The 25,401-nt window shown below is 48.8% G+C and overlaps 2 protein-coding genes across 2 annotated transcripts in view; one reads left to right on the top strand and one right to left on the bottom strand.

Moving 5' to 3' along the window:
- Window positions 1-84: 84 nt before the first annotated feature.
- On the bottom strand, window positions 85-16,148 carry ETH_00017810 (uncharacterized protein; the record flags this gene model as incomplete). Its single annotated transcript, XM_013373870.1, has 22 exons — window positions 85-415; window positions 1,166-1,263; window positions 1,666-1,919; window positions 2,479-2,692; window positions 3,454-3,815; window positions 4,209-4,335; window positions 4,715-4,876; window positions 5,738-6,136; window positions 6,677-7,159; window positions 7,369-7,593; window positions 7,919-8,042; window positions 8,638-8,737; window positions 10,045-10,227; window positions 10,506-10,707; window positions 11,048-11,299; window positions 11,698-12,205; window positions 12,737-12,869; window positions 13,214-13,517; window positions 13,988-14,246; window positions 14,468-14,696; window positions 15,089-15,350; window positions 16,062-16,148. 22 exons carry the CDS (start codon window positions 16,146-16,148, stop codon window positions 85-87), a joined length of 5,298 nt encoding a protein of 1,765 aa, XP_013229324.1.
- Window positions 16,149-20,520: 4,372 nt separating this feature from the next.
- The window catches only part of ETH_00017805 (uncharacterized protein), a gene marked incomplete at both ends in the record, with an annotated part of 7,331 nt that continues 2,450 nt past the window's right edge, over window positions 20,521-25,401 (top strand). The window contains 2 exons of the mRNA XM_013373869.1: window positions 20,521-22,915; window positions 23,099-25,335. Of these exons, the coding sequence (XP_013229323.1) occupies window positions 20,521-22,915; window positions 23,099-25,335 (4,632 nt within the window). The remainder of the gene's footprint in view (window positions 22,916-23,098; window positions 25,336-25,401) is intronic.

Raw genomic sequence — 25,401 nt, 5'->3', positions numbered from 1 at the left:
GCTGCAACGCATGGTACAAGGATGAAGCATGAAGTGCGTGCATCATAAGGCTAAACTGATTTTAAACAAGTTGACTGGCGTTCACTAAGAAAGGCAGATATGGGTGAAAATGAGCAAACGTGGCTTTGGGGCACCTTCTGAAACCTTCTTTGTTATGAAGCATTCTACGACATCTCTGAGATGAACATCAATAGTAATTAACGTGATAATTTTGGTCCGTAAGCCCATATCCAGGTCCTTTTGGACTTGTCTAATGAGCTTGTCTATGCGATCGTCGTAAATCCTTTTGTAATCCTTCATTGCATTTTCAGATCCCCCTTCCAGTTCCTCAAAGCAGCGGGTGACTTCTTCTGTCCACATTATCTGGCTCGCCACCAAGCACACCTGACTGCAGTAGTCACGGAGCCATTCTTCCCTGCACACAGCAGAAAGTCGAAGGGCATTTTAATCTCAAGTGCGCCTCGACATGGATACCGATACATGTTTGCTCTTGAATTGGTGCATTCTGAATCTGCGCTTGTACGCACGTGAATGTGAATGCTTGCCTACTCGCCAGTGTACAAATGCGTCTCTCAATACACGATTGCGCCTTTATGTGAATTCACACACTTTTGCTTCCTTTGTACGCATAGCGTATTTTTTTAATCTTAATATAAGTCTAGCTGCACGCGTGTACAAATATCCGCGTTAATGTATGTGTCATCGGGTGGAATCTGAGTAACCGCCATGAGGAGGGAAGCAGCAGAAGCTGTTAACGATCAAAGAGTATCGCACTGACGAATATAAAGTTGCATGAATGCACTTCTTATGCGAACTGCAATAATAGGAGCGATCAGATACAAGAACGCAAAGGCTTTTACGCAATGAAAATCAATGAATTAACGAGTTAAATATTAGACTGAACGAGCGCGTCATAGAAAATAAGAAAATAGGCCACTATAAAGAGTTAAAATGCCGCCTGGGCCAAATCCAAAGAAGCAGATCAAGGCGAACAAGCGCCATGGGAGCTTGAAGAGTGCAACACAACAAGGAATTGGGCAAAAGGCTAGCAGTCAAATGAGAGCAAGTAGATACACGAGCAAACACGGGGACTGGAACGCAAAAGAGCAGGCGCCTGGACACAAAATCGAGCAGATATATTAGCAGATAGTTGCACAAATCTTACCTGGGCTTTTCTACTTCCCAGTTTTCTGAAGTGCCCTTTGCTACCTCCAATATGTCACGCATTTGTTTGCGCATATGCGTTTCAAAGTTATATAAATACTGAAAGGAAACACAATCGGCAAAGGAAGATGAATCGCTGCACTAATACTCCCCAGCTATCATAACCCCGGCGCCTGCCCTCATCAAACATAGAAGAAAAAACAGCAAGCAGAGGTCGCTTTTCCGCGTTTGGGTGCAGTGCTAGAGGCATGCTTAGTTTGTAGAGAGTTCACAGTTAAAGGGTTAAAACGGGGTTGTCACAGTTTAAGGGTTGAAACCTGCGGCGAGCTATTTGAAAAATACGATCTACTGTAAAGCCTCAAAGTAGGGAAAGGAGAAGAAGCACACTTGATTATGCTCTGTGTGAAGCGCTCAATGCGGAGGCTATGGAATCAGCGGCCAGACTTCAGGGATTGCTTTAGGAGGTCTAGACTTAAGGGTATTCTAGGCAAGTATCTTTACTGTTTCGACGGGTCCTTCGATGATGTAATCCTCAGCGAACGGCACATATTCTCCTTCTTTGGAATACATGCCACTAGCAATGCGATATGTTTGCTTATTTTTCTCAAAATTCAAACTTGAAACTCCATCAAAGCAATCACCCAAGTAGTAGGAAACCTTTAAGGGATCGTTTCCGTTTGCCAATATATCCAGGAGAGCCTGATTTGAAACGAAGTAGAATCGAGCAAATGCCTTCTTTTTCTGCTCCAGGTAGTCTGCGACATAACGAAACCAAAGGAGAACCGGAGGCAATAGAAAGTACCGGAATAGAAAATAGGAACAAAGACAAGCCGTGGAAAATGAGAAAAAGCAAGCGATAAAGTTCACATACAGCGGAGCGTCTTGCAGTCACTATACCCCCTTTGCCTGCTGGTGTGAGTAACGACGCATTTTTGATACAATACACTACTTTTAGGGTGAGTCTAAACTGCTGAGCAACATGATGCGATATACTATAGTTTTTCCAGGGGCGTCTGCTGCTCTATACTGCAGTTATGTGACGAAAAACGTGGAATGGTTTAATACTGCCTCCAAGTTTCTACCCAGTTTCCAACTGAACGTGCTCGCTGTAATGAGGACATTCCCATGAATGACAGAAAACGTAAAGATATTGCTGCATAGAGTCCCCTGCAGTATTAATCCTAAGGTTTCAGTACTGTCTCCAATGCACTAAGTTCCTCTCTGAAGCCCGTGTGCTGTACGGTGTGCTATTCGCGGCAATAACAACTTTGAATGTAGCAATTATCTGTACGTTTGGTGCATCATTGTTCATACCTCCTAGAGCCTTCTCGCATGTTTCAATATTCTCCCTGAGTTTATTTAGCAGCTCCTCTCTGCCTTCGGCGTGACAAGCCTCGACTACATTGGGCTGGGCCTGGGCCCCGTACATCATGTCCCGCCACTCGCCGTCAGCACATTCAAAGCGTTTGGAGTCTTGGGGAAGTTGAGAACGGATATCGTCAGATTGCATAAATATGGGTTGCAAACGCTGAAGAATAATAATGAATTATACATGGAAACTTCGGGAAAAGCACAAAAGTGCAACTAAGGACAAAAAGTAGAACAGCAAAAAGCTGAACAAGAATGCCTCAAGTCCCGAAGGGGCGAATTGCCAGATGTACAAGTGAAGCTAGAACGCTGCATACGAGCTAAGCGGCAAACATGAGATACAAAAGGTGAAAAGAAAACGGATATATGGGGCAGAGCCAGCAAAAAACTGATTGAGACGGGGATAAACTTGTGCGGGACAAGACGCCATCAGCTTCCACAAATATGTATCGTAGATGCCTAGACAATGGCAAAATGAAAAATATGAAGTGGAATAATTTTGGCCTGTAACATATATAAGTGGTAGAATGACGAAGCGTAAAAGCTGGGGCTGGTAGAAAGAAATCAGAGAGGAGACGTGCAGATACGGCTTTGCAAAAGGCGTAAAACGTAACAGAGACTAGAGGGAACAGCAAGCAAACAAAATTAACGGCTACCACCCAAAAGACACGGAAAGTCATACCTTACGAGAGGAGGGCAGAGGAGCGCCAACAAATGAATGGAGGAAACAAGCACCAAAGGAAATTAGAAATATATTGGATGGAAGTCGCAGTGAGGTGCAGGATATACAAAGAAAATGGGAGAAAAGCAACAGGAATACAGGGAGAAGAAGAGATTGAATTTAAGAACAACTGACACATCAAAAAAGGGCCTCGTTAAAGCTGTGCCGCTGTTGGCTATTGAAGCCACAGAATTACTCACCTCCCACTTTCTCTGCACTTCCATCCAGACAGTAAGTACAGTGTCGACAGTTCTAAGCTTGAGTTGCCATTCTTCCACTTGACTTCTGCAAAAGTCTATAACGGCCCCCTGGCTTATCATAGTCATTAGATCCACCGCGTGCTGCTCTAAGGTTTCCACGATATCGTCTAGCGGCAGCAAAAGCGGCGTTTCCTCACGTTCCAGAGAAAACACCAAACACTTTTGCTCCCATGTACTTGTTATTTCGGACAACTTTTTGTCTATGCGCGCTTCTTTCTGAGCCAACACAACCACTTCAGAAACGTCAGCAGCTCGCTCGTGCAAATTCAAGTTCAACAGATCTTGCAAACAAAAGCCGGGTCCTGAACAACAATCACAGCAACAATACTACAGTGAATGAAATATATTTAATAACGCGTGCTACGGTTGTACGCTACAGATTTTTAAAATAGACATTCTGAGAGAAAAAGTAGTGCGGCTCACTACTCGCCTGCAGATATCAAACAACTGAAGTTTATGAATGTAATCTCTTTTGAATTGCTCTGTATGTGATCGTAATAAAACTAAAGGAACGAAATTCGATGAGCGGAAGGTCAGCTTATCAACAAGGGAATCAAAAAAGAGCATGTGTGGGTCCCTCACAAACGCCTCAAGCACTTAATTTGCTTTTTGAATCTTCAACCACATTAAGCGTGTTGCGTAGCGTGTGTTCACCCATTTATGGAGAATGTAGTTGAACGAGACTTGAGTATTACCCTTCGCAAATGTCTGTCCCGCTATCGTCATCAGCTGCTTCCAGTGTCTATCTCTCATGAATTCGGAATGCAGCTCAGCAACCAATGGCAGCACTACTTGCATGTTCGTCACCCGCTCCAATACCGCCTAAACAAAACACAGGGAGCCCATTATACACCGCGAATTGTAGGTTTTGCTAGGGCTTTTTCAAAGAATTGGGAAGCTTTGTTGTGGATTGTTTGAAGATATATTTGTTGCACAGTGAGTCAGTGGCTGTATGGAAATGAGGTACAGGGTAACACAGACAAACAAGCATATGAATTCCACACAAGAAACACCGGGAAAAGCCAGAACAAAAGGCTGAGTAAATAGACCAAACTTGATATGAATGCAAGATTGCTCAAACTGTCAACCATGTACATTCGCGGTAAGCAACTGAGTAGCCAAAGAGGCAAATTAAGTGGCAGTTGCACAGGTGACTATGTTGCAAGTAGCTAAAACTAAAGTAATCTTTGGGTAGACTTACAGTGTATATTTTGGTGCTCTTTATTTCTTTAGAAAGCGACCGCATTTGATTCTGCATGTCTTTCACGTGCAGCAACAACGCATCCGTGTCGATTGCCTCCCAAAGTGTTGCTTTCCACGCTTCGAACCAGCTCGTGACGTAGACACTAACGTCCCATGCCTCCTGTAGACAAGCAGGCAAGCACTTAAAATAGTTGCATTACTTTGTTTGTCAGCTAAGTACTTGTTTCTTCGGATTGGCAAACTAGTTGCTACATTTATCTGTTCAGGTTACTAGGTAAATGATTCACTGGAGAAGCAAACACACACAAACACTATCCATGTCTCTCATCTCTAATTAAGTAGCTTAGCTTAACGTGGCAGACACGTGGAGTATTATCCGTGTTTTAGGAGTGCCTGATGCTTGCGTTATCTCATTTTTACTGGCTCCTCTAACAAACAATGAATTCACTTTCCTCCAAGATTGACAAACTCTCCGCTCACACTCTCGTTCCCCTGGTTTCTATGCATGAATAAATGACTAAATAAAAACGATTAGTTTGAAAAAATCAAAAAATCAACCAAATGAATGCAAATATGGAAATTAATAGGCCAGTGAACAGGAAAAGGAAACACACCGAAGTGAACACCAGAAAACCAGCAAACGAAAAGGCAAACAGAGAAACGAAAAGCTGAAAAGGGCGAATTAACAAGCAAGTTCCGTTACTACAAATACTCTTGTGTGTGCGAATGTGTTTTTTTAGGGCAGGACCACAATGTAGTGGTAGTAACGAAGAAGGATGCAAAAACTTGTTCACAAGCAGATTCGCAGGTAACGCTAGCCAAACTCTAACACAGCTGGCTCCTGAGAAAGGTGGTAATTTCTTCATGCAAGCCTCTACCCGCTTTGTGCTTTGATGGATGTGTAGCTATGGAACTGGGAAGCTAGCCTAGTGCAAACCAGGGTTGATGACTGGCTAGCTCGCTAAACAGTCAGATGGTCAGCGAGCTAGCTGGCTATCTAGCTATAAGTCTCCCAACTTACTTTGAGTATTTTGAGCTCTTCTTTGGTATCCTTGAGTTCCTTATGCACAGATCTGGCTAGGTCGAAGAGGGTTTCTAAATTGTTCAGTTCCTTGGCTTCTGCTTCCATATCTAAGCACTGCTGATAGAACGCGTCAATGGACTCGTAGGCTTGCTCCGGGTCTCCGTGAGCTTCGAATGGGGCCTCTCTTAGGAATCTTTCTCTGAACTGGAAGACTTGGTTTGTGTACTCGTCAAGTTTGTTTCTAATGTTTGTCACCTCCTTGTTTTGAAGAGGCAGAATGACCTCCTTCGCGCCAAACGCCTTGCGCAGCACTTCCTCCCATTTCGAAGGGGCCAAATCGAAGGCTGCGAGACGCCCCTCTGGCAGTGTGCAGCCGTGCTTTTTGAGCATCGCCACCTGAGTTCAACAAACTGATTTGCATTACACTTTCAGCTGTTTCTGCGCAGAGGCTTGCGGTGGAGGCCACCGAAACAAGATGGCACGGGCAAAGTTAAGAAAGACTTCTTGTAGGCATATTAATATGCAGATGAAGGCAAAGGCAGAAAAGCGAAGGACTATCTAGCCATGCTGATTTAAGGAGGCTCCCTCAAGTAAATTGACATGCATGAGACGACAGATTGATGTAACCAAAGGGCCAGTTATATATTTGAACCATTGTAAATGAAGGAAAGTAGCTTGAGATGCTTATGCACACTAAAGAGAAATGCGGTGAAGACATAGGAACGCTACTTTGCAACTGGCGGGTAGTTGCAAATGCAGCCTTTAATAAACGCAGATAAGAACGAATGCAAATCAAGCGAGTGGCGACTTGCCAAGTGTTCAATGGTGCATGCGATGAATAATTGCAAAAATAGGCACTGTCATATAAAGCACTTCTTGCACAGCATATTGCAATTGTATTCAAATCTCATTTCACAGTAATTGCATGTGCCTCACCTGCTCATGAATGGGCCCCATTAGCTGTCGGATGGGTTCGTTTGCAATTTTTACATCTCGGATATAAGTCATGAATTTGTACAGCGCTTCTTTATTGCTATCAACGTCTTTCTTCTCGTCAGTTTCATGTTCGTTGCTGCCGTCGCCTCCTTCCTTGTTTTCATCGTTGCTGTTGCCGACATGTTCAGAATTGCTGCTGCTATCTTCGTTGTCAGGGTCTTCAGCGGGTGGCTTGGCCGAGAGAAAAGCATCCATTTTGTTGACGAAAGCTGTAATTGAATCAGCTCTGGCGAGGCAGACTTTCAAAAGATAATTGATGTAGTAGTTCGCCCAAGATGCGGCGAGTTGGCTCAGCTGCACCTTCGCAGGCTGGGCATTCACGCGCAAGAAGTATATGTCTACGGGGGTGCGCATTTCGGCTATTTCCGCCCGTAGACTTTCAAAATAGATGATGCGTTCTTCGAAGCAGCTCAGTTGAGGCACCTAACTCAGAAAGCAAACCCCGATATACCCTAATTTAGGGTTTACTGCCTGCGCTGTTAAGCGCCAGAGCCCGCGTGGGAGCAACCTGCGGTTTCAGAGTTCTTGAAACGTTTTTAGGGCTTAGACTGTGAACTGATGCAATACTTTGGCTCCTACTTCGGTTTTAGCTTTCAGGGTTTGTGGTTTGAAGCTTATGGTGTGTTTCTGACCCTGCGTCCAAGATCGATTCCGATGAGTTCGAAGACGCTTTCTGCACTTTCGTTCTCACTGCCACCAATGATTAACTCTTCTTTCGGACAATTGGCAACGAACGCTTCTAAATCCTGAGCCGGGTCTGTCTTCCACAGAAATTCATATTTATGAGTTTCGCCCAGCCACGCGTTCACCTTGGATTCAGCTTCCTCAAGAATCTCGGTCAGCCGAGCGCGAATAGACTGCAAATTAAAACTTAAAACAATGAGACTAAACCCTAAACCTCCAACTCCAAACCCTAAACCGTAAAGCCTGAATCCTAAGCACTTCAGTTAGAGGGCGGAAACAGGGACATCAGAACCTAACGGCAATTATTAGACAATTAATGCTAATTGTAAAGCTCTAACGCCCTTTTTCATAATCGAGAGACTCATTTTCAACAAGCCATTTCCCCAATAGAGCTAAAAGTCTTTTTCTCATCAGGCTGTTCAGAGCTTCATGGTGTATTATAGCCATTGAGGCGGTGGCCTGGGGCTAAGGGTTTAGGGTTTAGGGTTTAGGGTTTACCATGAAGCTGTAGGACTCCTTGACCTCTGCCAAATAATCCCCTTTGCCAGTGTCTAGGCGGCTGGTGGCAGCGGCACTTTTTAAAAAGTCAGCTACCCAGCCATCTATTACACTACATATACTCCTGCGCATGCAACGCAAAGTACATAGAGTGGCTGTTGCTGCTGCAGCTGTTGCTGCTGCAGCTGTTGCTGCTGCAGCTGTTGCTGCTGCAGCTATTGCTGCTGCAGCTGTTGCTGCTACTCGTCTGGACGATGCTGACGTAAGAGTTGGTGCCAGTGGCACAGAAAACGAAGACGAAAACGTTGACAAGTAGAAAACGAGAAGAAGAAAAGAAATTAGATGATCTTTCGGAGAAGATGAATGACAAATAAGGAGTTATCTACGAGAATAAACCACCTTTTTAGGAAGCAAATGAACCGAAAGGAAGAAAAAAAATTTGAAATATGAATTTGCCCTATGCCCTTCAAACGGGACAAAAGCCATTCGGAGAAGCAAAAAATAGAAAAAATAGATGAAGAAAAAAACTAAAAAGAGAGAAGGAAAATAAGAAAAGGGTATGGGACAAATAAACACTACAAACAACAGATAAAGCAGCCAAAGCATGCAAATGAAAAACATAAATAAAAGTGTTTCCGAACCAAAAAATAAGTTCCTGAAGCAGCGAAAAATATAATAAATGATAATTATAAATGAACGTTTTAAAGTACTCTACTCACCCAACTTCCCCTTTGAATGGAGGCACCAGATCAATTACATTTTTTATGAGTTCCAGTTTAACCTCAAACAGCGGCGGGGCCTCAGGCCGGGAACCCATAGCTGAAATGCGGGGAAAGCACGCAAAAGAGAAAAGAAAAATGTTATTTTAATTAAATATTTAACTAAATAATCGAAAAATATATCAAGAAATGAAATAACAGTCAACAGGGAGAGATGCTGCAGCAGTAGCAGCAGCACCGGCAACAGCAGCAGCCGCTAATGCTGCGACAGCAGATGCTGTGGCTCCAGCAGCAGCAGCAGCAGCAGCAGCAGCTCTTGCTGCAGCGGCAGCTCTGGAAAATGCTGCTGCGGTGGCTGCAGCCATAATTGTGGCAGCAGCAGCAGCAATCACAAAGGCAACACTTGCAGCAGCAGCAGCTGCATCTGCTGCTGACAAAAAATGCAAGTGTGTGGCGTCTGCTTTAAACTCCGACTATTGAAGCAACTTGACTTTCGTTTAACCATCGCAAAACCCCAAACCCTAAACCCTAAACCCTCGATCACAAATACCCCCGTCTACCCTAAAAGGTAGTTACGGAAATGCGCAGCAAGCAACTCGAACAGCGAGGCAGAAAGACAGATAAAAAGTCTAAAGTTGTATATTAAAATGCAAAAAAAGAAAATAAAATAATAAAATTAAATAATTTTTGAATAAAAGACTCACTTGCTTCCAAAGATTTCACCAGCTGGCCAACACCAGCGGTGGCAACAGCAGCAAAACCCTCACTAACAACAGCACTGACAAAGTGAGTATGAGATCGCCATTGGGACATTCCTGCAGCGGCACCACCACAGCGAGGGTTTAGGGTTTAGGGTTTAGGGTTTGAGGCCAATAGCTGGGAGGTTGGAGCTTGCAGATAAAGGCCAAGGGATTAAGCAAAAGTGGCAAAATCCAGCTAAGAGGACTTGGACACCATATGCAAGAAGTCACCCTAAGGTTCTAGGGTTTAGGGTTTAGGGTTTGCGAAGTAGGGTTTAAGAAAGGGTTTGTAGCTTTGTGTTAAAAGCTCAGGTCAGGCCTGCAATTAATTCTTGCATTTACTGTTTATCCAAACCCTAGAATTTCACAGCGAAGGGACCTCAAATATCCTAGACCCTAATTCCCCAGGCTTTACACTTAAAAGCTAAACCCTAAACCCTAAGCTCAGTACTCCAAACCCTAAACCCTAGCTTAGTCTGTGGGCTAAAGAGTCTGCTGCTGAAACCTTCAGCCTTCATCAGCCCGCGGTCTCGAGCACTTTAAACCCCAAAAGCTAAAACCTAACCCCTAAACCCTCCGCCAAACCCTAACACAAACCCTAACCCGCAAACCCTAAACCCTCAGGTGAGGGCCAAACCCTAAACCCTCGAATTGGCGGCCTGCGCACCCTTGGTGGCTTTGAGGGCATCTGCAGATTCTTTGAGAATTTTGTGAAGTTCTTTTCCTTCTTCATTCATAATATGAATTCTGTTTGCCAAATTTGTTTTTATAAGTTGATCTGCATCATCAAGAGCCATGGGTTTGGGCTTGCGCTCGAAAAGCGGCTTTTCTAGCCAGCCACTCAGCACTCCTGAACAAAACAAATAAATAAAATGAATAAAATAAATAAAATAAATGAAATCATTTTTAAATCTACTCCGGTGCTTTTTAATCAAAAAAACGAAACGCAAAATGCCGAAGTTTCAGCGCATTCCAGCGATAGCAGCAGCAGCAGCAGCAGCGAAAGAATGATTCGCCGGCATCAGCAGCAGCAGCAGCAGCAGCAGCAGCAGCAGCAGCAGCAGCAACAGCAGCAGCATCTTTCCAGCAGCAGCAACAGGAGGAGCAGCAGAGAAAGCAAGGGTTTACCGAAGGACTTTTGGAGGTTTGAAGTGATGGAGTCGCAAATGGAAAAGGCGTCAGCAACAGCAGCAGCAGCAGCAGCAACAAACTGATCCACATCTGCAGAGTTCCAGCTAAGAGTTGTCAGGCCCGGCTCGAGGGTCTCGTCAATTGCACTCAAGCGGTCAGCCAGCAGCGGCCGCTGGTTAGGAAGCAAACCAGTCAAAACCTGCAGTAGCAGCAGCAGCAGCAGCAGCAAAAGTTTAACGGCGGCAGCAGCAGCAGGAATTGTACCATTTGAAACTGCAACAGCAGCGGCAGCAACAGCAGCGGGAACAACGGCAAGGCGGCTGCAGCAGCGGCAGCTGCACAAACAACAAAGGAAACAGCAGCAGCAACACCGCAGCAAAAGCAGCAACGGCAGCAGCAGCTCCAGCACCAGCAGCAGCACGCGTCTTTCAGGGGTAATATATATATTTATTTGTTTCGCAAAGTTCTTTATTTCGCAGCTATCATTCTTAATATCTTTTTGCAAAAGTGTGTTTTAAATGAAAAGAACTGTTTCGGACTTTGTTGTACTGCTTGCACATGGTGTCGAGTTGGTTGACGCGGTGTCTGTACACCTCAGCGTTGCGGTGTACAGCCTCCGCCTCGGGAGGCACCTGGAAGCCCTGGAGTTTCAAATATTTAATTTCTCGAAGTAAATTAATTAGTTGAGAATCGAAATTAACTTTTAAAAGTCTGTGTTCAATTCTTTTCAACAACACCAAATTCAACTTCGCCAAAGACGGAGCCACTGCAGTCCGCGACCACTCTTGCCGCTGCATGCAGAACACAAAAAAATAAAATAAATAAAATAATAAAATAATAAAATAAATAAAATAATAAAATAAAATAAATAAATAATAAAGGTTTACTTTTAAGATGCATGCAATCTCAAGTAATGAGGCTGCATGCATTTGCAAAACTGTTTGAATTGATTTATTTATTGCAAAAAATTAAAAATCGGAAATGTTAGGGACTATGAGACAGCTTTTAGATTTAAAAAGACAAATAACTAAAATAAACACTTTTGCACTTTGACAAAGAACAAAAAATGAAGTAAAGAAAAAGAAATTAAACAGGAAAAGACCCAAAAAATATTAATTGCTAACCAGTAATAAGTTGAAAAGGAAATAAAAAAGAACTCAAATGAAATAAAAATGCATTTGTGTCTTACAGTGTTTTCCTGAAACTGCTGAATGGCATCTGCAACTTTGTTTGCCTGTCTGTTGACTTCAATTAATTCTTTATTTTCTTCATCAATTAAATTATAAAGTTTATTAATTCGAGCTTGAGGGTCTCGCAGACGCAGCAGCAAACCCGCAGCCCAGCCGAGGCTTTTTGCAACAGGAGGCTGGTTGGAGAAGGCGAGAGTTTCGACATTAAAGCTGCACTTGCTGCTGCTGCTGCTGCTGCTGCTGCTGTGGTTGTCTTTTTCTTTTTTTTTGTCGTCAGTTTGGTGCTTGGTCTTTTGCAAAAATAGCAAATGCACATTTTCGATTTCCCGCTTGAACTGCTGCAGGATGCTGCCGAGGTGTACGTACACCTCAGCCCTCAGCAGCGGCCGCTCCAACAAAGGCAGAAATGAATCAATCGATCTTAAACGCGACAACAAAGTATAATTTTCTGACAAACTCATCGACAAAATGGACGCCAGACGCTCTTCCAGCGCTTTCACCCCAGACCTGCGCATGCACCGGGTGTACGTACAGCCCAAATACACTCGACATTTCGAACTAATTCGAAAACTCCTGCAATGGAAATTAATAAAAGTGCTAAGTATACAGGTATAAAGGCAAAGAGAAAACAAAGAGAAGCAGCTGCGCGAGTTTGGAAACTGTGTGTGGATTTCAGGTGTACGTACATCCCAATTTCGCGTAGGTTTGCACACAGAGGGCTCGCTGTCGAAATATATTTGGATGCCATTAATGACTTTTCTCTTTTATAAACATAAATAATTTGCATTTAATAGTTTTTGTCTTAATATTTGTTCAAAATGCAATTCAATTTGCAAAAATGGCTTTGTTTTTCCAAGACAAATGCAGCCATGAAGGCAGCGCTTTTAATGAGGCTGCCGGCTAAAGACTGAAATGAAATAGCAGCAGCAACTCTTGTAAGTAAAAGTGTAATTAACCAATAATTGCAGTTTATTTAATTAATAATTGTGGAAGTTTATTCAATTAATGAAAAAAAAATAAATATCCAAATTCACTAACCTGAACATTTGAAAATGACTGTCTGGCTTCTTGCTGTCGACACTCAGAGGGTCAAAATCAATTTGCTGAAATTTCTCCATCAGGATTTTAAACTCTTCATACAAATGCTGCACGCTGGCTGTCAACACACTGCCTGCAGGAGCAGCAGCAGCAGCAGCAGCAGCAACACCAACAGCGACGGTGAAAGCAGTGATGCTGGCAACGGGGCAGCGGCAGTGGCAATAGCAGCAGGAGCGCCAGCAGCAGCAGACGCAGCAAGAAAAGCAGCAGCAAACACAGCAGTATCAGGAGCCGCAGCAGCAGCGGAAGCGTGGCACCCGCGGCAAAACCAACAGCAGCAGCAGCAGCAGCAGCAGCAGCAGCAGCAGCTTTCTTCCTCGGGCCTAATCGTCGCTAGACTAATTAAATTAAGTAAAACAATAAATAAGAACAATTAATTAAGCAGTAAATTAATTAATTAATTAATTAGCTGCTGACCCTTAGAGCCACAAATTTCAATTTTTTCCAACTTCGAAAATTGCTGCGCCGTGAGGGCCACAGCAGTGAGGGCCAAATTGCGTTCTCTATAAGTGTCGAGTCTTAAGAAAACAACTTCGGGTTTTAAATTCCATCCTGCTGCTGCTGCTGCTGGTTCTGCTGCTGCTGCTGCTCCTCCTCCTGCTGCTGCTGCTCCTTCTGCTGCTGCTGCTCCTTCTGCTACTGCTGCTCCTTCTGCTCCTGCAGCAGTGGGAGGGGGGCGCGCTGCATACTCCGCGTAAACCCGCTTCAAACTGTCGCAAACCTACGGCAGCAGCAGCAAGAGCAGCAAAAACAGCAGCAGCAGCAGCAGCAGCAGCATGAGCAGCAGCAGATATGGCAGCACAGCACCGAGGAACAACAAGTTCAGTGGCAGCAGGTCTGTCTCTTGAATCAATTAGTTGCTGCTTCTCCTCAAAAGGGCAAATTATATTTAATTTAAGTATTTAATTAAATCTATCAAACAAAATCTCATCTAAATAGAGAAAGAAGCAGAAGGGGGAGGTGGGCTGCAGAACTGCCGTTGCTGCTGCTGCTGCTGCTACTGCTGGTGCTGCTGCTGTTGCTATTGCTGCTGCTGCTGCTGCTATTGTTGTTGCTGCTGCTGCTGCTATTGCCGCTGCTGCTGCTGCTACTGCTGCCGCTGCTACTTCTGCTGCTACTGCTGCTGCTGCTGCTGCCATTGCTGCTGCTACTGCTGCTGCTGCTGCAGCACGAGCAGCAAGGGGCCTTCACCTCGAGAGCAGCAGCAAGCTTGTCAGCTGCTTCCTTTGCTTCTCCCTGCTGCAGCAGCTTGAAGACCTCTTGGCCGTTGACGAAGCGGAGGGCCTGGGCAATGACGGCGCTGCTGATCTGCCGCACCAAAACCACCAGTCTCGAGGGTTTATTGTAGTTTTTGGAATTAAAATAAATCAGCCAAATCAACTCAAACAAAGGAGCAAACACACTCTCCACAGCTCCCAGCTCCGCCGTCTCGTCCATCAGCTTCTTCACCCTGCAGCAACGCAACTCCCTCCTTTAGGGTTTAGGGTTTAGGGTTTAGGGTTTAGGGTTTAGGGTTTGGGTGCTGGGCGCCGCAGCAGGCTCGAGGGAGCGTGGAGCGCGAGGGAACGCAGGCTGGGCTCTTGCTGCCTAGGGCCTGCAGCAGCACTGGCAGCAGCTTTGAATGCCTGCCGCTGAGGGTTTAGGGTTTAGGGTTTAGGGTTTAGGGTTTACCAAGGCTCTAGGACCGACAAGTACTTGGCGTTTTCTTCCGCCTCAGCCTTAGCAGTTTCTACTGCTTGAATGAGAGAACTAAAGGCAGGGGTGTAGCTGCTGCCTTCCTGCTGCAGGAACTGCAGCAGCTGCTGCACATAGTCCTGCTGCAGCTGCTGGCTTAGAAACTCCAGCGCGGCTGCGCGGTCCACCCAAAACTCTATTTCCTCGTTCGGCTCAGGGTTGCGGCCTGCAGCAGCAGCAGCAGCAGCAGTGGCAGCAGCAGCAGTGGCAGTAACGGTGGTAGCAGCAACAGCAGCAGAAGCAGCGGTAGGAGTGGCAACAGCAATACCAGCCGAAATGGCAGCATCAGCAGCAGCAACAGCAGCAGCAACAACAGCAGAAGCAGCGGTAGAGGTGGCAGCAGCAAGAACAGAAGCAGCGGCAGCGGTGGCAGCAGCAGCAACAGCAGCAGCAACAGCAGCAACAGCAACGAGAAAACCCGAAGCATTTGTGCAACGCATTCGCACTGCATGAGCTGCACCGCAACCAGTGCCAAATAAACCCCCAATTAAATTATAATAAATAGATAAATAAATAAATAAATAAATAATAAATAAATAAATAAATAAATAAAAATACCTTCAGCCAGGGGCTGGGCCGGGTTGCGCTCGAGCACGGCCCGGATTTGTTTGGTCCACAGCAGCAGCTGCTGCTCATAAATATGAACTTTGTCATTTGTTTTGACTTCTGCAGCAACTGCTGCTGCTGCTGCTTCTTGCTGCGGCTGCGGCAGCACGGAGCGGCCAGCAGCAGCAGCAGCTGTTGCTGACAGCAAAGACAAGTAGCTGCTGTACTTCTGCAGCACGTCCTGGCTAGTGAAACTCCCGTTAAAAGGGGAGGTCTGCACGTACAAATCCTAAACCCTAAACCATACACCGTAAACCCTAAACCCTAAACCCTAGGCCGTGAGCCTCTGCACAACAGCTATTTTCTCTGTTAACAACTGCTGCTGCTGCTGCAGCAGCTGCTGCATGAGAAGTTCTTAAGAGTGTCTGTGGGTTCGCCAGAAGCTCTAAAGCAGCAGCAGCAGCAGCGCCACCAGCAGCAACAACAGAAACCGGACTAAGTAGGAGCAGCAGCAGCAACAGGACTAAGCAGCAGCAGCACAAGTAGCAGCAACGGGACTAAGCAGGAGCAGTAGCAGCAGCAACTGCAGCAACGGGACCAAGCAGGAGCACCACAAGTAGCTGCAACAGGACTAAGCAGCAGCTGCAGCAACAGCAGCAGCACGGATTAAGCAGGAGCAGCACCAGTTGCAGCACCAGTTGCAGCACCAGTACTAAGCAGGAGCAGCAGCAGCAGCAACAGGACTGAGCAGGAGCAGCAGAAGCAGCAGAACTAAGCAGCAGAAGCAGCAGCAGCAGCAGCAACAGGACTAAGCAGCAGCAGCAGAAGCAGCAGGACTAAGCAGTAGCAGCAGCAGCACCACCACAACCACCACCACTGCCACCACCACCAGCAACAGGACCAAGCAGGAGCAGCAGAAGCAGCAGGACTAAGGAGCAGCTGCTGCAGCAGCAACAGGACTAAGCAGCAGCAGCAGCAGCAGGACCTGCTGAGCCACTCTGCAAATGGCCTGGAAGTAAATGTCGCGACACAGCAAATCCATTTGCTGCAGAATGTTGGGGCAAATCTCCATGGCCGTCAAACAGCTGTCAACATTATCCTGATCAAAATAATAAATAATGAATAAATAAATAAATAAATAAATAAATAGATAAAAATATAAATAGTAGTAGTAAATAAATAAATAGGTGGTTTGGGTTATGATTGGGGTTGCCTGTTGTGTCAGGCGTTGGCAGCAAAGCTTTGGAAGCAGCAGCAAAACAGCAATGGCAGCAGCAGCAGCAGCAGCAAGAACTACAGCAGCAGCGCCAGCAAATGCACCAGCATGGAGCCACTAGCAGCAGCAGCAGCAGCGCCAATAGCATATCCTGGGAGCAACAATGATGAAGGCAGCTGCAGCAACGTTAGCAGCAGCAGCAGCAACACGTCAGCAGCAACAACAGCAACAGTAATAGCACCAATACCAGGACCGCAGCAGCAGCGGAAACAGCAGGAGCAGCAAAAATGGCGGCAGCAGCAGCAGCAGCAAATGCAGCAGCAACATTAACACCGGAGCATCCCCAACACAACCAGCAACAGGAACACGGCAGCACCCCCAGCAGCAGAAACAGCGGTAGCACCAGCAAATAGGCTGCAGCAATCAGAGAAAAGAAGAGCAGCAGCAGCAGCAGCAGCAACTGCAACAGCAGCAACATAATCCTCATAGAAGCGGAACCGAGACGGCAGCAGTGCCAGCAAAAGCAGCAGCAGCAGCAACAACAGCAGTAAGAACAACGGCTCCAACACCAAGGTAGCAGCAGCAGCAGGAGCAGCAAAGGCAAAGGCAGCGGCAGGAGCAGCAGCAACAGCAGCAGCAGAACAAATAGAAGCAAGACCTATATCAAACCAGCAGCAGCAATAACAGCAGCAAGAACAGCACAAGCAGCAACCGCAACAGCTCTATATAGTAGCAGCAGAAGCAGCATTGGCAACAACAGAACCAGCAGCAGCACCAAACCAGCAGAGCAGCAAATGAAAAAGGAAGAGGAGCAGCAGCAGCAGCAGAACTGGCTGCAGCGCAAAGACCAAAGCTGAAGCGTCGGCGACCGAGGTGCAGCAGCAGCAGCAACAGCAACGAAGGAGCAGCAGCACCACCAAGCCAGCAGCACAGCAACAAGTGCAGCAGGAACAGTAGCAGCGATAGCAGCAGGCAGCAGCAGCAGGCATGCAGCAGCAGCAGCAGGAATCGCAGCAAAAGTGGCAGCCTGCAAGCAGCAGCAGCAGGAATCGCAGCAAAAGTGGTAGCCTGCAAGCAGCAGCAGCAGCAAAAAGAGCAGCAAAACTGCAACAATGCCAGCTGCAGCACAGAGCAGCAGCAGCAGCATTACCTTATTGAGTTCGACCTGCGTATTTACTCTGATAAGCAGCAAAGCCTTGCGCTTGCCTTGCTGCTGCAGCTGCTGCAGCAGCTGCTGCTCCTGCTGCACCAGTGCAGCAGTAGCAGATTCGTTTGTGGCCCCCATTAGAAACATGAGAGGCCCCGCATCATTTTCAGCGAAGAAGATCCGCGCAGAACGCCTAAGAGAATAAACAAAAAAGAATATAAATATAAATAAATAAATATAAATAAATAAATGAATAAATAATAACCGAATAAATAAATAATAACCAGGTAAATCAATGGATAAATAAACAATAAATAATGAACAAAAAATAAAAAAAAAAATAAATAAATTTATATTTTTTGAAGCGTAAAAGTGCCCAAAAATGCAGCTGCTGCTTATTTGCTGCTGAGCAGCAGAAAATTTGTTTTTAGAAATAAATAAATTAAATGCATGCAGCTGCTGCTTATTTGCTGCTAAGCAGCAGCACATTTGAGTTTTATAAAAAGTGAATTAAATGCATGCGTTTGCACTTTCGTGCATGCGCACTCAGGTGTACGTACACCGCGCTGCAATGCTTATGTTCTGGAAAGATTCAAAATTCTTTTTTTTGACTTTTATTTTTATTTTATTAAATAATTTTGCACTTTAATATATTTGCACTTCGAGCTGCCGAGCCATTCATGAGTGTTCTCGCAATTTGTGAAATAAAAAAAATTGAATTCGAAGACACAGCTGTATTCAGGTGTACGTACACCTCAGCAGTTCATGCTACTCATAATTTGCAACTGGGCGCTTCTTAAATGTTCAGTTTTATAAATCCTTATTTCTAATTTTAAATATAAATATGCAAATAATTGAACTATCAAATTTGCAGTTAATTGAAACTTGAAATGGAAGAATCATTTTGCATGCAAAGGGGCACCGTTGGAGTGTACGTACACCGCAGCTGCCCGCGCGTGGACACTTCAGCAATTCTGTTTTGTGACTTTAATGAATTCATTTTATCTTTTTATATAAACAAATGTGTAATTTCAAACATTTCGTTATAAAATTCTTCTCATGTTTCAATTGCTGCATGCGTTCCAGTGTATCGACACAAAAGCCCCAAACTTAAACAAGTGCTGCGCATGCAGCCGGGCATTATTTTTGCCAGTTAAAACCCTAGATCTTTAATGCCTATATATATTTTAGCTAATTAATTAATTAATGAATTAATTAAGTAATTAATTAACTTATTTATTTTTCAATTTTTGCATGCATCGCATGCACAAGAAACTTTAAATGCAACATGTATTGGTGAGAAAAGGCGGAACGTTTATTCTTTTTTTTTGTTTATTTGTTTTGCTTTCTTTCTTTTATTTATTTTTTATTTGTTGCATTTGTGCTGTTCGTTCTGTAGTCACTTTGCTGCTGATCTTTTTTGTTGTTTTTTCTTTTCTCTTTTTTGCCTTCTCGCTTATTTGTCTTTGCCCTCTGAGCTATTCTCTTGCTGCTGGTTGCTGCTGCTTTGCTGCTGCTGCTTTGCTGCTGCTGCTTGGACTGCTGCTGCTGCTAACGCTGCTATCCAGCTTCTCTCACTTCCCCTACAGCTATAGCTGCTGCTGCTGCTGCTGCTACTGCTGCTGCTTCTACTGCTGCTGTTACTGTGTCACTATCGCTGGCGCCGCGCAGCTGCAGCAGCTGCAGCTGCAGCAGCACATCCAAGTGCTGCCGCAGCGGTCTTTTTGACGCTAATACAGCTGCTGCTGCTGCTGTTGCTGTTGCTGCTGCTTACATGCTAGCCTCATCTGCTTCGAAGGTAGTCTTGAATTTCAACCAAGCTTGCTTTTTAGCAGCAAAAGCAGAAAAGACTCTTTGCAGGGCCCATTCGATGAGGGCGCTGCCTGAGGCTTGCTTCGATTCAGCCATTTTCAGAAGCAGGAGCAGCAGCAGCAGCAGCAGCAAGAGCAGCTGGAGCAGGAGCAGCAGCAGCTGCAGCAGGAGCAGCAGGGGCGGGTGCACACACTCCAAGAAGGCAGGAGACGCCAGGGGCGTCCTCTAGAGAGGCGCAGTCCCCGGGTGAAGTTTGCTGCTGCTGCTCCTGCTGCTGCTGTCAACGCTGCTGCTGCTGCTGCTGGCGCTGCTGCTGCTGCTGCTGCTGGGGGTGTGCGCAGTGCGCCAGGTGGCAGAAGAGCTGCTAAAGCGGCCTGCTTCGTTTGCTGCAGCTCAAATGTATTTATATTTTAAAAATTAAACTTAAATTAAATAAAAGAAACGAAAGAAGCGAGGGGGGGGCCCAGTGACCTTGCTGCCGACACCGCGTGCATGCATGCAGCGGCTCACCGTGCGTACAGACACCTCGCATGCATTTCTCTTTTCTTTTAATGCATTTTCTTTTTTATTTCATTTTTAATTTCTAATTAGATGCACGGAAGAATAAGCACAAGTACAGGGGCTTAGGGGGCCCCCGGGGGCCCCCTGGGTGCCAGGGGGCCCCCTGGACCCCCCAGCTGCTGCAGCAGGGGGGATCGGGTGGTTGCAACACGTGGGGCTGCAGCAGCAGCAGCAGCAGCAGCAGCGTCTCTGTTGGCCCTGCTGCTCCTTTAATGCTGCTTTAATGCATGCAAATTGATTTTTAAAACTCTAAATTCCAAAATTAAAAACAAATGACCCCCCGCGAGCCCCGGAGCTGCCTATACACCTGAAACTGGGGGGCGGCACAGCCGTCGGCGGCGATGCAGCGGCTGTTCCTCAGCAGCCCACTGCAGCAGCAGCAGAACAGCAGCAGCAGCAGCGGCTGCAGCAGCAGCAGCAGCAATACCAGAAGCCACGGCCAGCGCTGCTGAAAGGCACGCCGCAGCAGCGCCAACGGCGACGGTCGAAACACGCAGCAAAACAGCAGCAGCAGCAGCAGCAGCAGCCTGCACACTAGCTGCAGCAGCGGTTGCAGCAGCAACAGCAGCAACAACGTGGTAGCTGCAGCGCCGGCAGCAGCAGGGAAGGCGCAGTTCAATCCGCTGAGAATGCAGCAAGTCAGCTGAAGCCTGCACTCAGTGCAGCAGCAGCAGCAGCAGCAGCGCGAACGACTGCAGCAGGGCGGGGATGCAAGGAGCAGCAGCAGCAACAATGGAGCCGCAGCAAGAGCTGCAGCAGGGGTCGCCGCAGCAGCAGCCTGCTGCGCGGCTGCTGCTCAGCAGCAGCAAGACTGTTTGTGGAAAGACCTTTGCTATGGCACGCCCGCGCCAGCAGCAGCAACAGCAGCAACTGCAGCAGCAGCATCTGCAACAGCAGCAGCTGCAGCAGCAGCTGCAGCAGCAGCATCTGCAACAGCAGCAGCTGCAGCAGCAGCTGCAGCAGCAGGGACAGCACTGCGAGCAAGGAAATGATGAAGAGAACCTCCTGCTGCTGCTGCAGCAGAGACGCATGCAGCTGCGGCAGCAGCAGCAGCAAATCCTACAGAGGCTGGCAGGATGTGGGGAACTACCTCAGCAGCAGCAGCAGCTGCAGCAGCAGCAGCTGCAGCAGCAGCAGCTGCTACAGCAGCAGCAGCAGGGGGACAGCAAGTCAGGAGGGTTAGGCCTTTCCCCTACCAGGCGCGGAGAGGAATATGCACACATGCAGCAGCAAGTCCAAGGAGGCGTCCTGCAGCAGCAGCAACAGCAGCAACAGCAGCAGCTTCAGGTGCAGCACTTGCTGCAGCAGCAGCAGCAGCATGGGGGAACCCTCATGACAGATTTGCTGCTGGAGGGGCACACGCAAAGCATCATCGTCAGCAGCAGCAGCAGCAGTGCAGAAGATGCCTGGGGTGCAGCAAAAGAAAAGCAGCAGGAGCAGCTGCAGCAGCAGCAGCCACAAGAGCGGCAGCAGCAGTGGGGGCAGCAAGACCAATTGCTGCTGCTGCAACGACTGCGCATGCAGAGGCTTCAGCTGAAGCAGCAGCAAAAGGCGCTGCAGCAGCAATTGAGTGAGCAGCAACAGCAGGGCGCTGAAGACACACAGCAGCAGCAGCAGCAGCAGCAGGCGCTGAAGCAGCACCAGCAGGTGCTGCAGCAGCCGGAAATGCAGCAGCAGCAGCGGATGCAGGAACAGCTTTGGCAGAGTGAGGATGACTATAGCCCCAGCTTTGCCTTGCAGCGGCAGCAAAAGCAGCAACAGCAACTGCAGCAGCGGCAGCAGCAAATGCAGCACCAGCAGCGACAGCAAGGTAGCAAGGCCTCAACTAAGGCCACAGAACTGCAGCAGACACCGATACCTCCACAAACGCACCAGCAGCAGCAGCAGCAGCAGCAGCAGTTCCCTCAAGTCGACTCCTTTTTGCCTCCCCGGAGGCAGCAGCAGCCGCAGCAGCAGCAGTCTCCACAGCTGCAGCAGCAAGCGCAGCAGCAAGCGCAGCAGCAAGCGCAGCAGCATGCGCAGCAGCAAGCGCAGCAGCATGCGCAGCAGCAAGTGCAGCAGCAAGCGCAGCAGCAAGCGCAGCAGCATACGCAGCAGCAAGCGCAGCAGCAAGCGCAGCAGCAAGCGCAGCAACAGGCTCAGCAGCAAATGCAGCAGCAAACGCAGCAGCAACAGCAGCAGCACGCAAGGGCTGCTGCTGCTGCAACAGGGAACCTCAACCACTGCAGCAACAAAGGTGTCCTGAGGCGGCAGCAGCGACAGGCGCCTGTGTCTGTACACCAGGAACTGCAGCAGCAGCAGCTGCAGCAGCAGCAGCAGCAGCAGCAAAGAAGGCAAAGAGAGGAAAACCTAAGGAAACTCTCTGAGGAAAGACGCATGCGCCTTGCGCGCCATCTGCAGCAGCAACAGCGGCGGCAGCAGCAGCAGCTGCTGCAGCACTGGCAGCAACAGGGCCAGCAGAAGCAGCTCCAGCTGCAGCAGCAGCTGCAGGAGCAACAGCAGCAACTGCAGCAGCGGCAGCTGCTGCTGCAGCAATCCAGCAGGTCGCTTCAGACACAATCGCGCAAAGAAAGTGCAGCAAGGCCAAGGGCCTCTAACCTGCAACAGCAGCAACAGCAGCAACAGCAGCAGCAAGAGCACGTGCAGCAGCAGCAGGAGCACAAGCAGCAGCAGCCCAGGCAACAGCAGCTGCCACACGTGCAACTGCAGCGGCACAAGCAGCAGCAGCAGCACCTATCAGCTCCGCCCCAGCCACACAGGCAGCAGTGCACCCTGCAGCAGCAGCAGCAGCAGCAGCAGCAACGCGTGCAGCTGGAGCATCGACAGCAGCAGCAGAAACAACAGCAAAAAGGACAGCAGCAGCAAGTGCAGCAGCAGCAGCAGCAGCAGAGCCAGCTTTCCCATAAAGAAGCAGCACATCTGGACTTACAACACAACCGGCGCACACAGGTTAGCCGCAGTAGCAGCCGCAGCAGCCGCAGCAGCAGCAGCAGCAGCAGCAGCATTTGCTACCGTGAGTACACCGCTTCTGCTCTCCCCCCATTTGCTGCCCTGCAGCAGCTGCAGCACGAGGCCGCTGCGGCCATCCAGCGGGCCTGGAGAGGTGGGTTGCGAACAGCGGATTTAGGGTTTAGGGTTTAGGGCTTAGGGTTTAGGGTTTAGGGTTTAGGATTCCCATGAAGTGAGAGCCATGCAAATTTTTTCAAATGACATGATCTGGGATCTAGGGTTTAGGGTTAAGGGTTTAGGGTTTAGGGTTTGGGGTTGAGAGCTGCGCCTTTTGCAGAGCTGTGTGCCTTCGCCTCAGGGTTCATTTGCCGTAAGATAGTAGCAACAGCAGCAGCAGCAGCAGCAACAGCAGCAGAAGCAACGCAAGAAGCAGCAGCAGAAGAGGCAGCAGAAGAAGAAGAGCAGGAAATGCAGCTGTCAAGCCCGCAGCACCGCGAACTTCCTGCAGCAGCAGCAGCAACAACAGTAGCAGCAGCAGCAGCAACAACAACAACAGTAGCAGCAGCAGCAGCGAAATCACCTGCAAGAGCGCCAGCAGCAGCACCAATACGAGGCCCAGCTGCGATCGCAGCAGCAACAGAAATAACAGAGGCCTCTAGCAAAAGTGCTGCAGCAAGTGCTGCAGCAGCAGTGGCTGCAGCAGATTCGCCTGCAAAGGCACTGCCACCAGAACACGAGGACTTCTTACCGCAGCAGCAGCAGCAGCATGGACAGCCCCAGCAGCAGCCGGGACAGTTGCGGCAGCAGGGACAGCAGCAGCAGGCGCAGCAGCAACAGCAGGCGCAGCAGGAGCAACAGGGGCAGCAGCTGCGGCAGCAACAGCAGCAGCAGCAGCAGCGGCAGCAGGAGCAGCAGCAGGAGCAGAAGCAGGGGCAAGAAAAAGACAATACGGTAGAAGCAAACTCACTTGATGCTCTCATGCGTAAAACCGCATGGAAGCTGCAGCAACACGCTCTGCAGCAGCAGCAGCAGCAGCAGCAGCAGTTGGAGCAGGAACGGGAGCAGCTGCAGTGGCAGCACAATTTACAAGCGACAAGAAGTACTGCCATGACTGCAGCAGCAGCAGCTGCTGCTGCTGCAAAGGCAGCAGCAGATCCGCTGTGCAGCGCTGCAGCAGAGTCAGCCAACGGCAGCTGCAGCAGCAGAAGCAGCGTCAGCAGCAAAAGTCCTGCAGCATGTGCTGCAGCACTTGAGCTGCAAGCAGCACATGAATATGTGACTAAGCAGCAGAAGCTCGACTTGCTGCTGCGGGAACTGCTGGCCCTCGTGCAGGAGAAGCTGCCGCTGCCGCCGGAGCAGCAGGAGCAGCAGCAGCAACAGCGGCAGCAGCAAGAGCAGCAGCAGCAGCAGGAGTCTCAGGTGCAGCAGCTGGAGGAAGAAACGTCGCACGCCCAGCGCCAAAAGCCGCAGCAGCTGCCGCAGCCGCAGCAGCCGCAGCAGCAACAGCAGCAGCGGCCGCAGCAGCTGCCGCAGCCGCAGCAGCCGCAGCAGCAGCAGCAGCAGCGGCCGCAGCAGCAGCGGCCGCAGCAGCAGAGACCGCAGCAGCAGCAGCCGCAGCAGCTGCAAAAGCGGCAGCCTCACCAGCAGCTGCTGGTGTCGCAGCAGCAGCAGCAGCAATGGCAGCAGCAGGAGCTGCCGCAACAGCAGCAGGAAACTCGTGCGCAGGAGCCGGAACAGGAAGCATCACGCGTCGAGTGCCAGCAGCAGCAGCAGCAGCAGCAGCAGACACGGCAAAACCTGACTCACCAAGGAATCGCAGCACAGCAGCAGGTGCAGCTGCAGTCTTCGAGCTCACCTGGGCAGCAGCAGCAGCAGCAGCAGCAACGGCAGCAGCAGCTCTTGCCGCCGCAGCAGCAGCAGCAGCTGCAGCAGCTGGATTCTAGCTATACCCCTAGAGCGCCGCTGTATTCCCTGCTGCCGCTGCAGCACCGCAGGAAAGAGGGGGTGGGAAGCAGAGCAGCAGCAGCAGCAGCAGCAGCGGGTGCAGAAAGAGTTCCCATCACCCCGCGTGATGCAGTAGAGCAGCAGCAACATGATGCAGCAGCAGCAGCAGCAAGAGCTTGTCTTCCGTCTAGCACCTGCACGGCAGCATCACCTCGGATGCAGCAGCAGCAGCAACACGAGGGAGCAGCAGCAGCAGCTGATGCTGCAGCAAGGGGCTACCCAGCTTCGCCACGGTACGCTTTAGAGTCTCCTCGCTTGCTGACGCAGCAACAACAGCAGCAGCAGCAAGACATCGCAGCAGCAGCAGCAGCGCGAGCCTACCTGGCCTCTCCGAGGTGTCCTCTCGAGTCTCCTCGTTTGCTGCAGCAGCAGCCGCAGCAGCCGCAGCAGAAGCTGCAAACTCTGAGTGCTGCCGCTAGCCCAAGAAGCCCTCGGCCTGCCCGCTTCCCGGCCGAAGCAGCAGCAGCAGCTGCTGCTGCTGCTGCTACTGCTGCTGCGCAGCAGCACAAGCTGCTGCACCGCGCAGCACCTGCAGACGTCGAGGGCCTTGTCCACGCAGTGGTGAGAGCGGTGCTGCAGCAGCTGCATCCTGCTATTGCTGCTGCTGCAGACAAGTCAGCAGCAGCAGCAGCAGCA

The sequence above is a fragment of the Eimeria tenella genome, genomic scaffold (genome assembly GCF_000499545.2).
Source record: "Eimeria tenella Houghton genomic scaffold, Eth_scaff18, whole genome shotgun sequence".
In the NCBI taxonomy this organism is placed as follows: domain Eukaryota; phylum Apicomplexa; class Conoidasida; order Eucoccidiorida; family Eimeriidae; genus Eimeria; species Eimeria tenella.
This window is presented reverse-complemented; position numbering and strand designations above follow the sequence as displayed.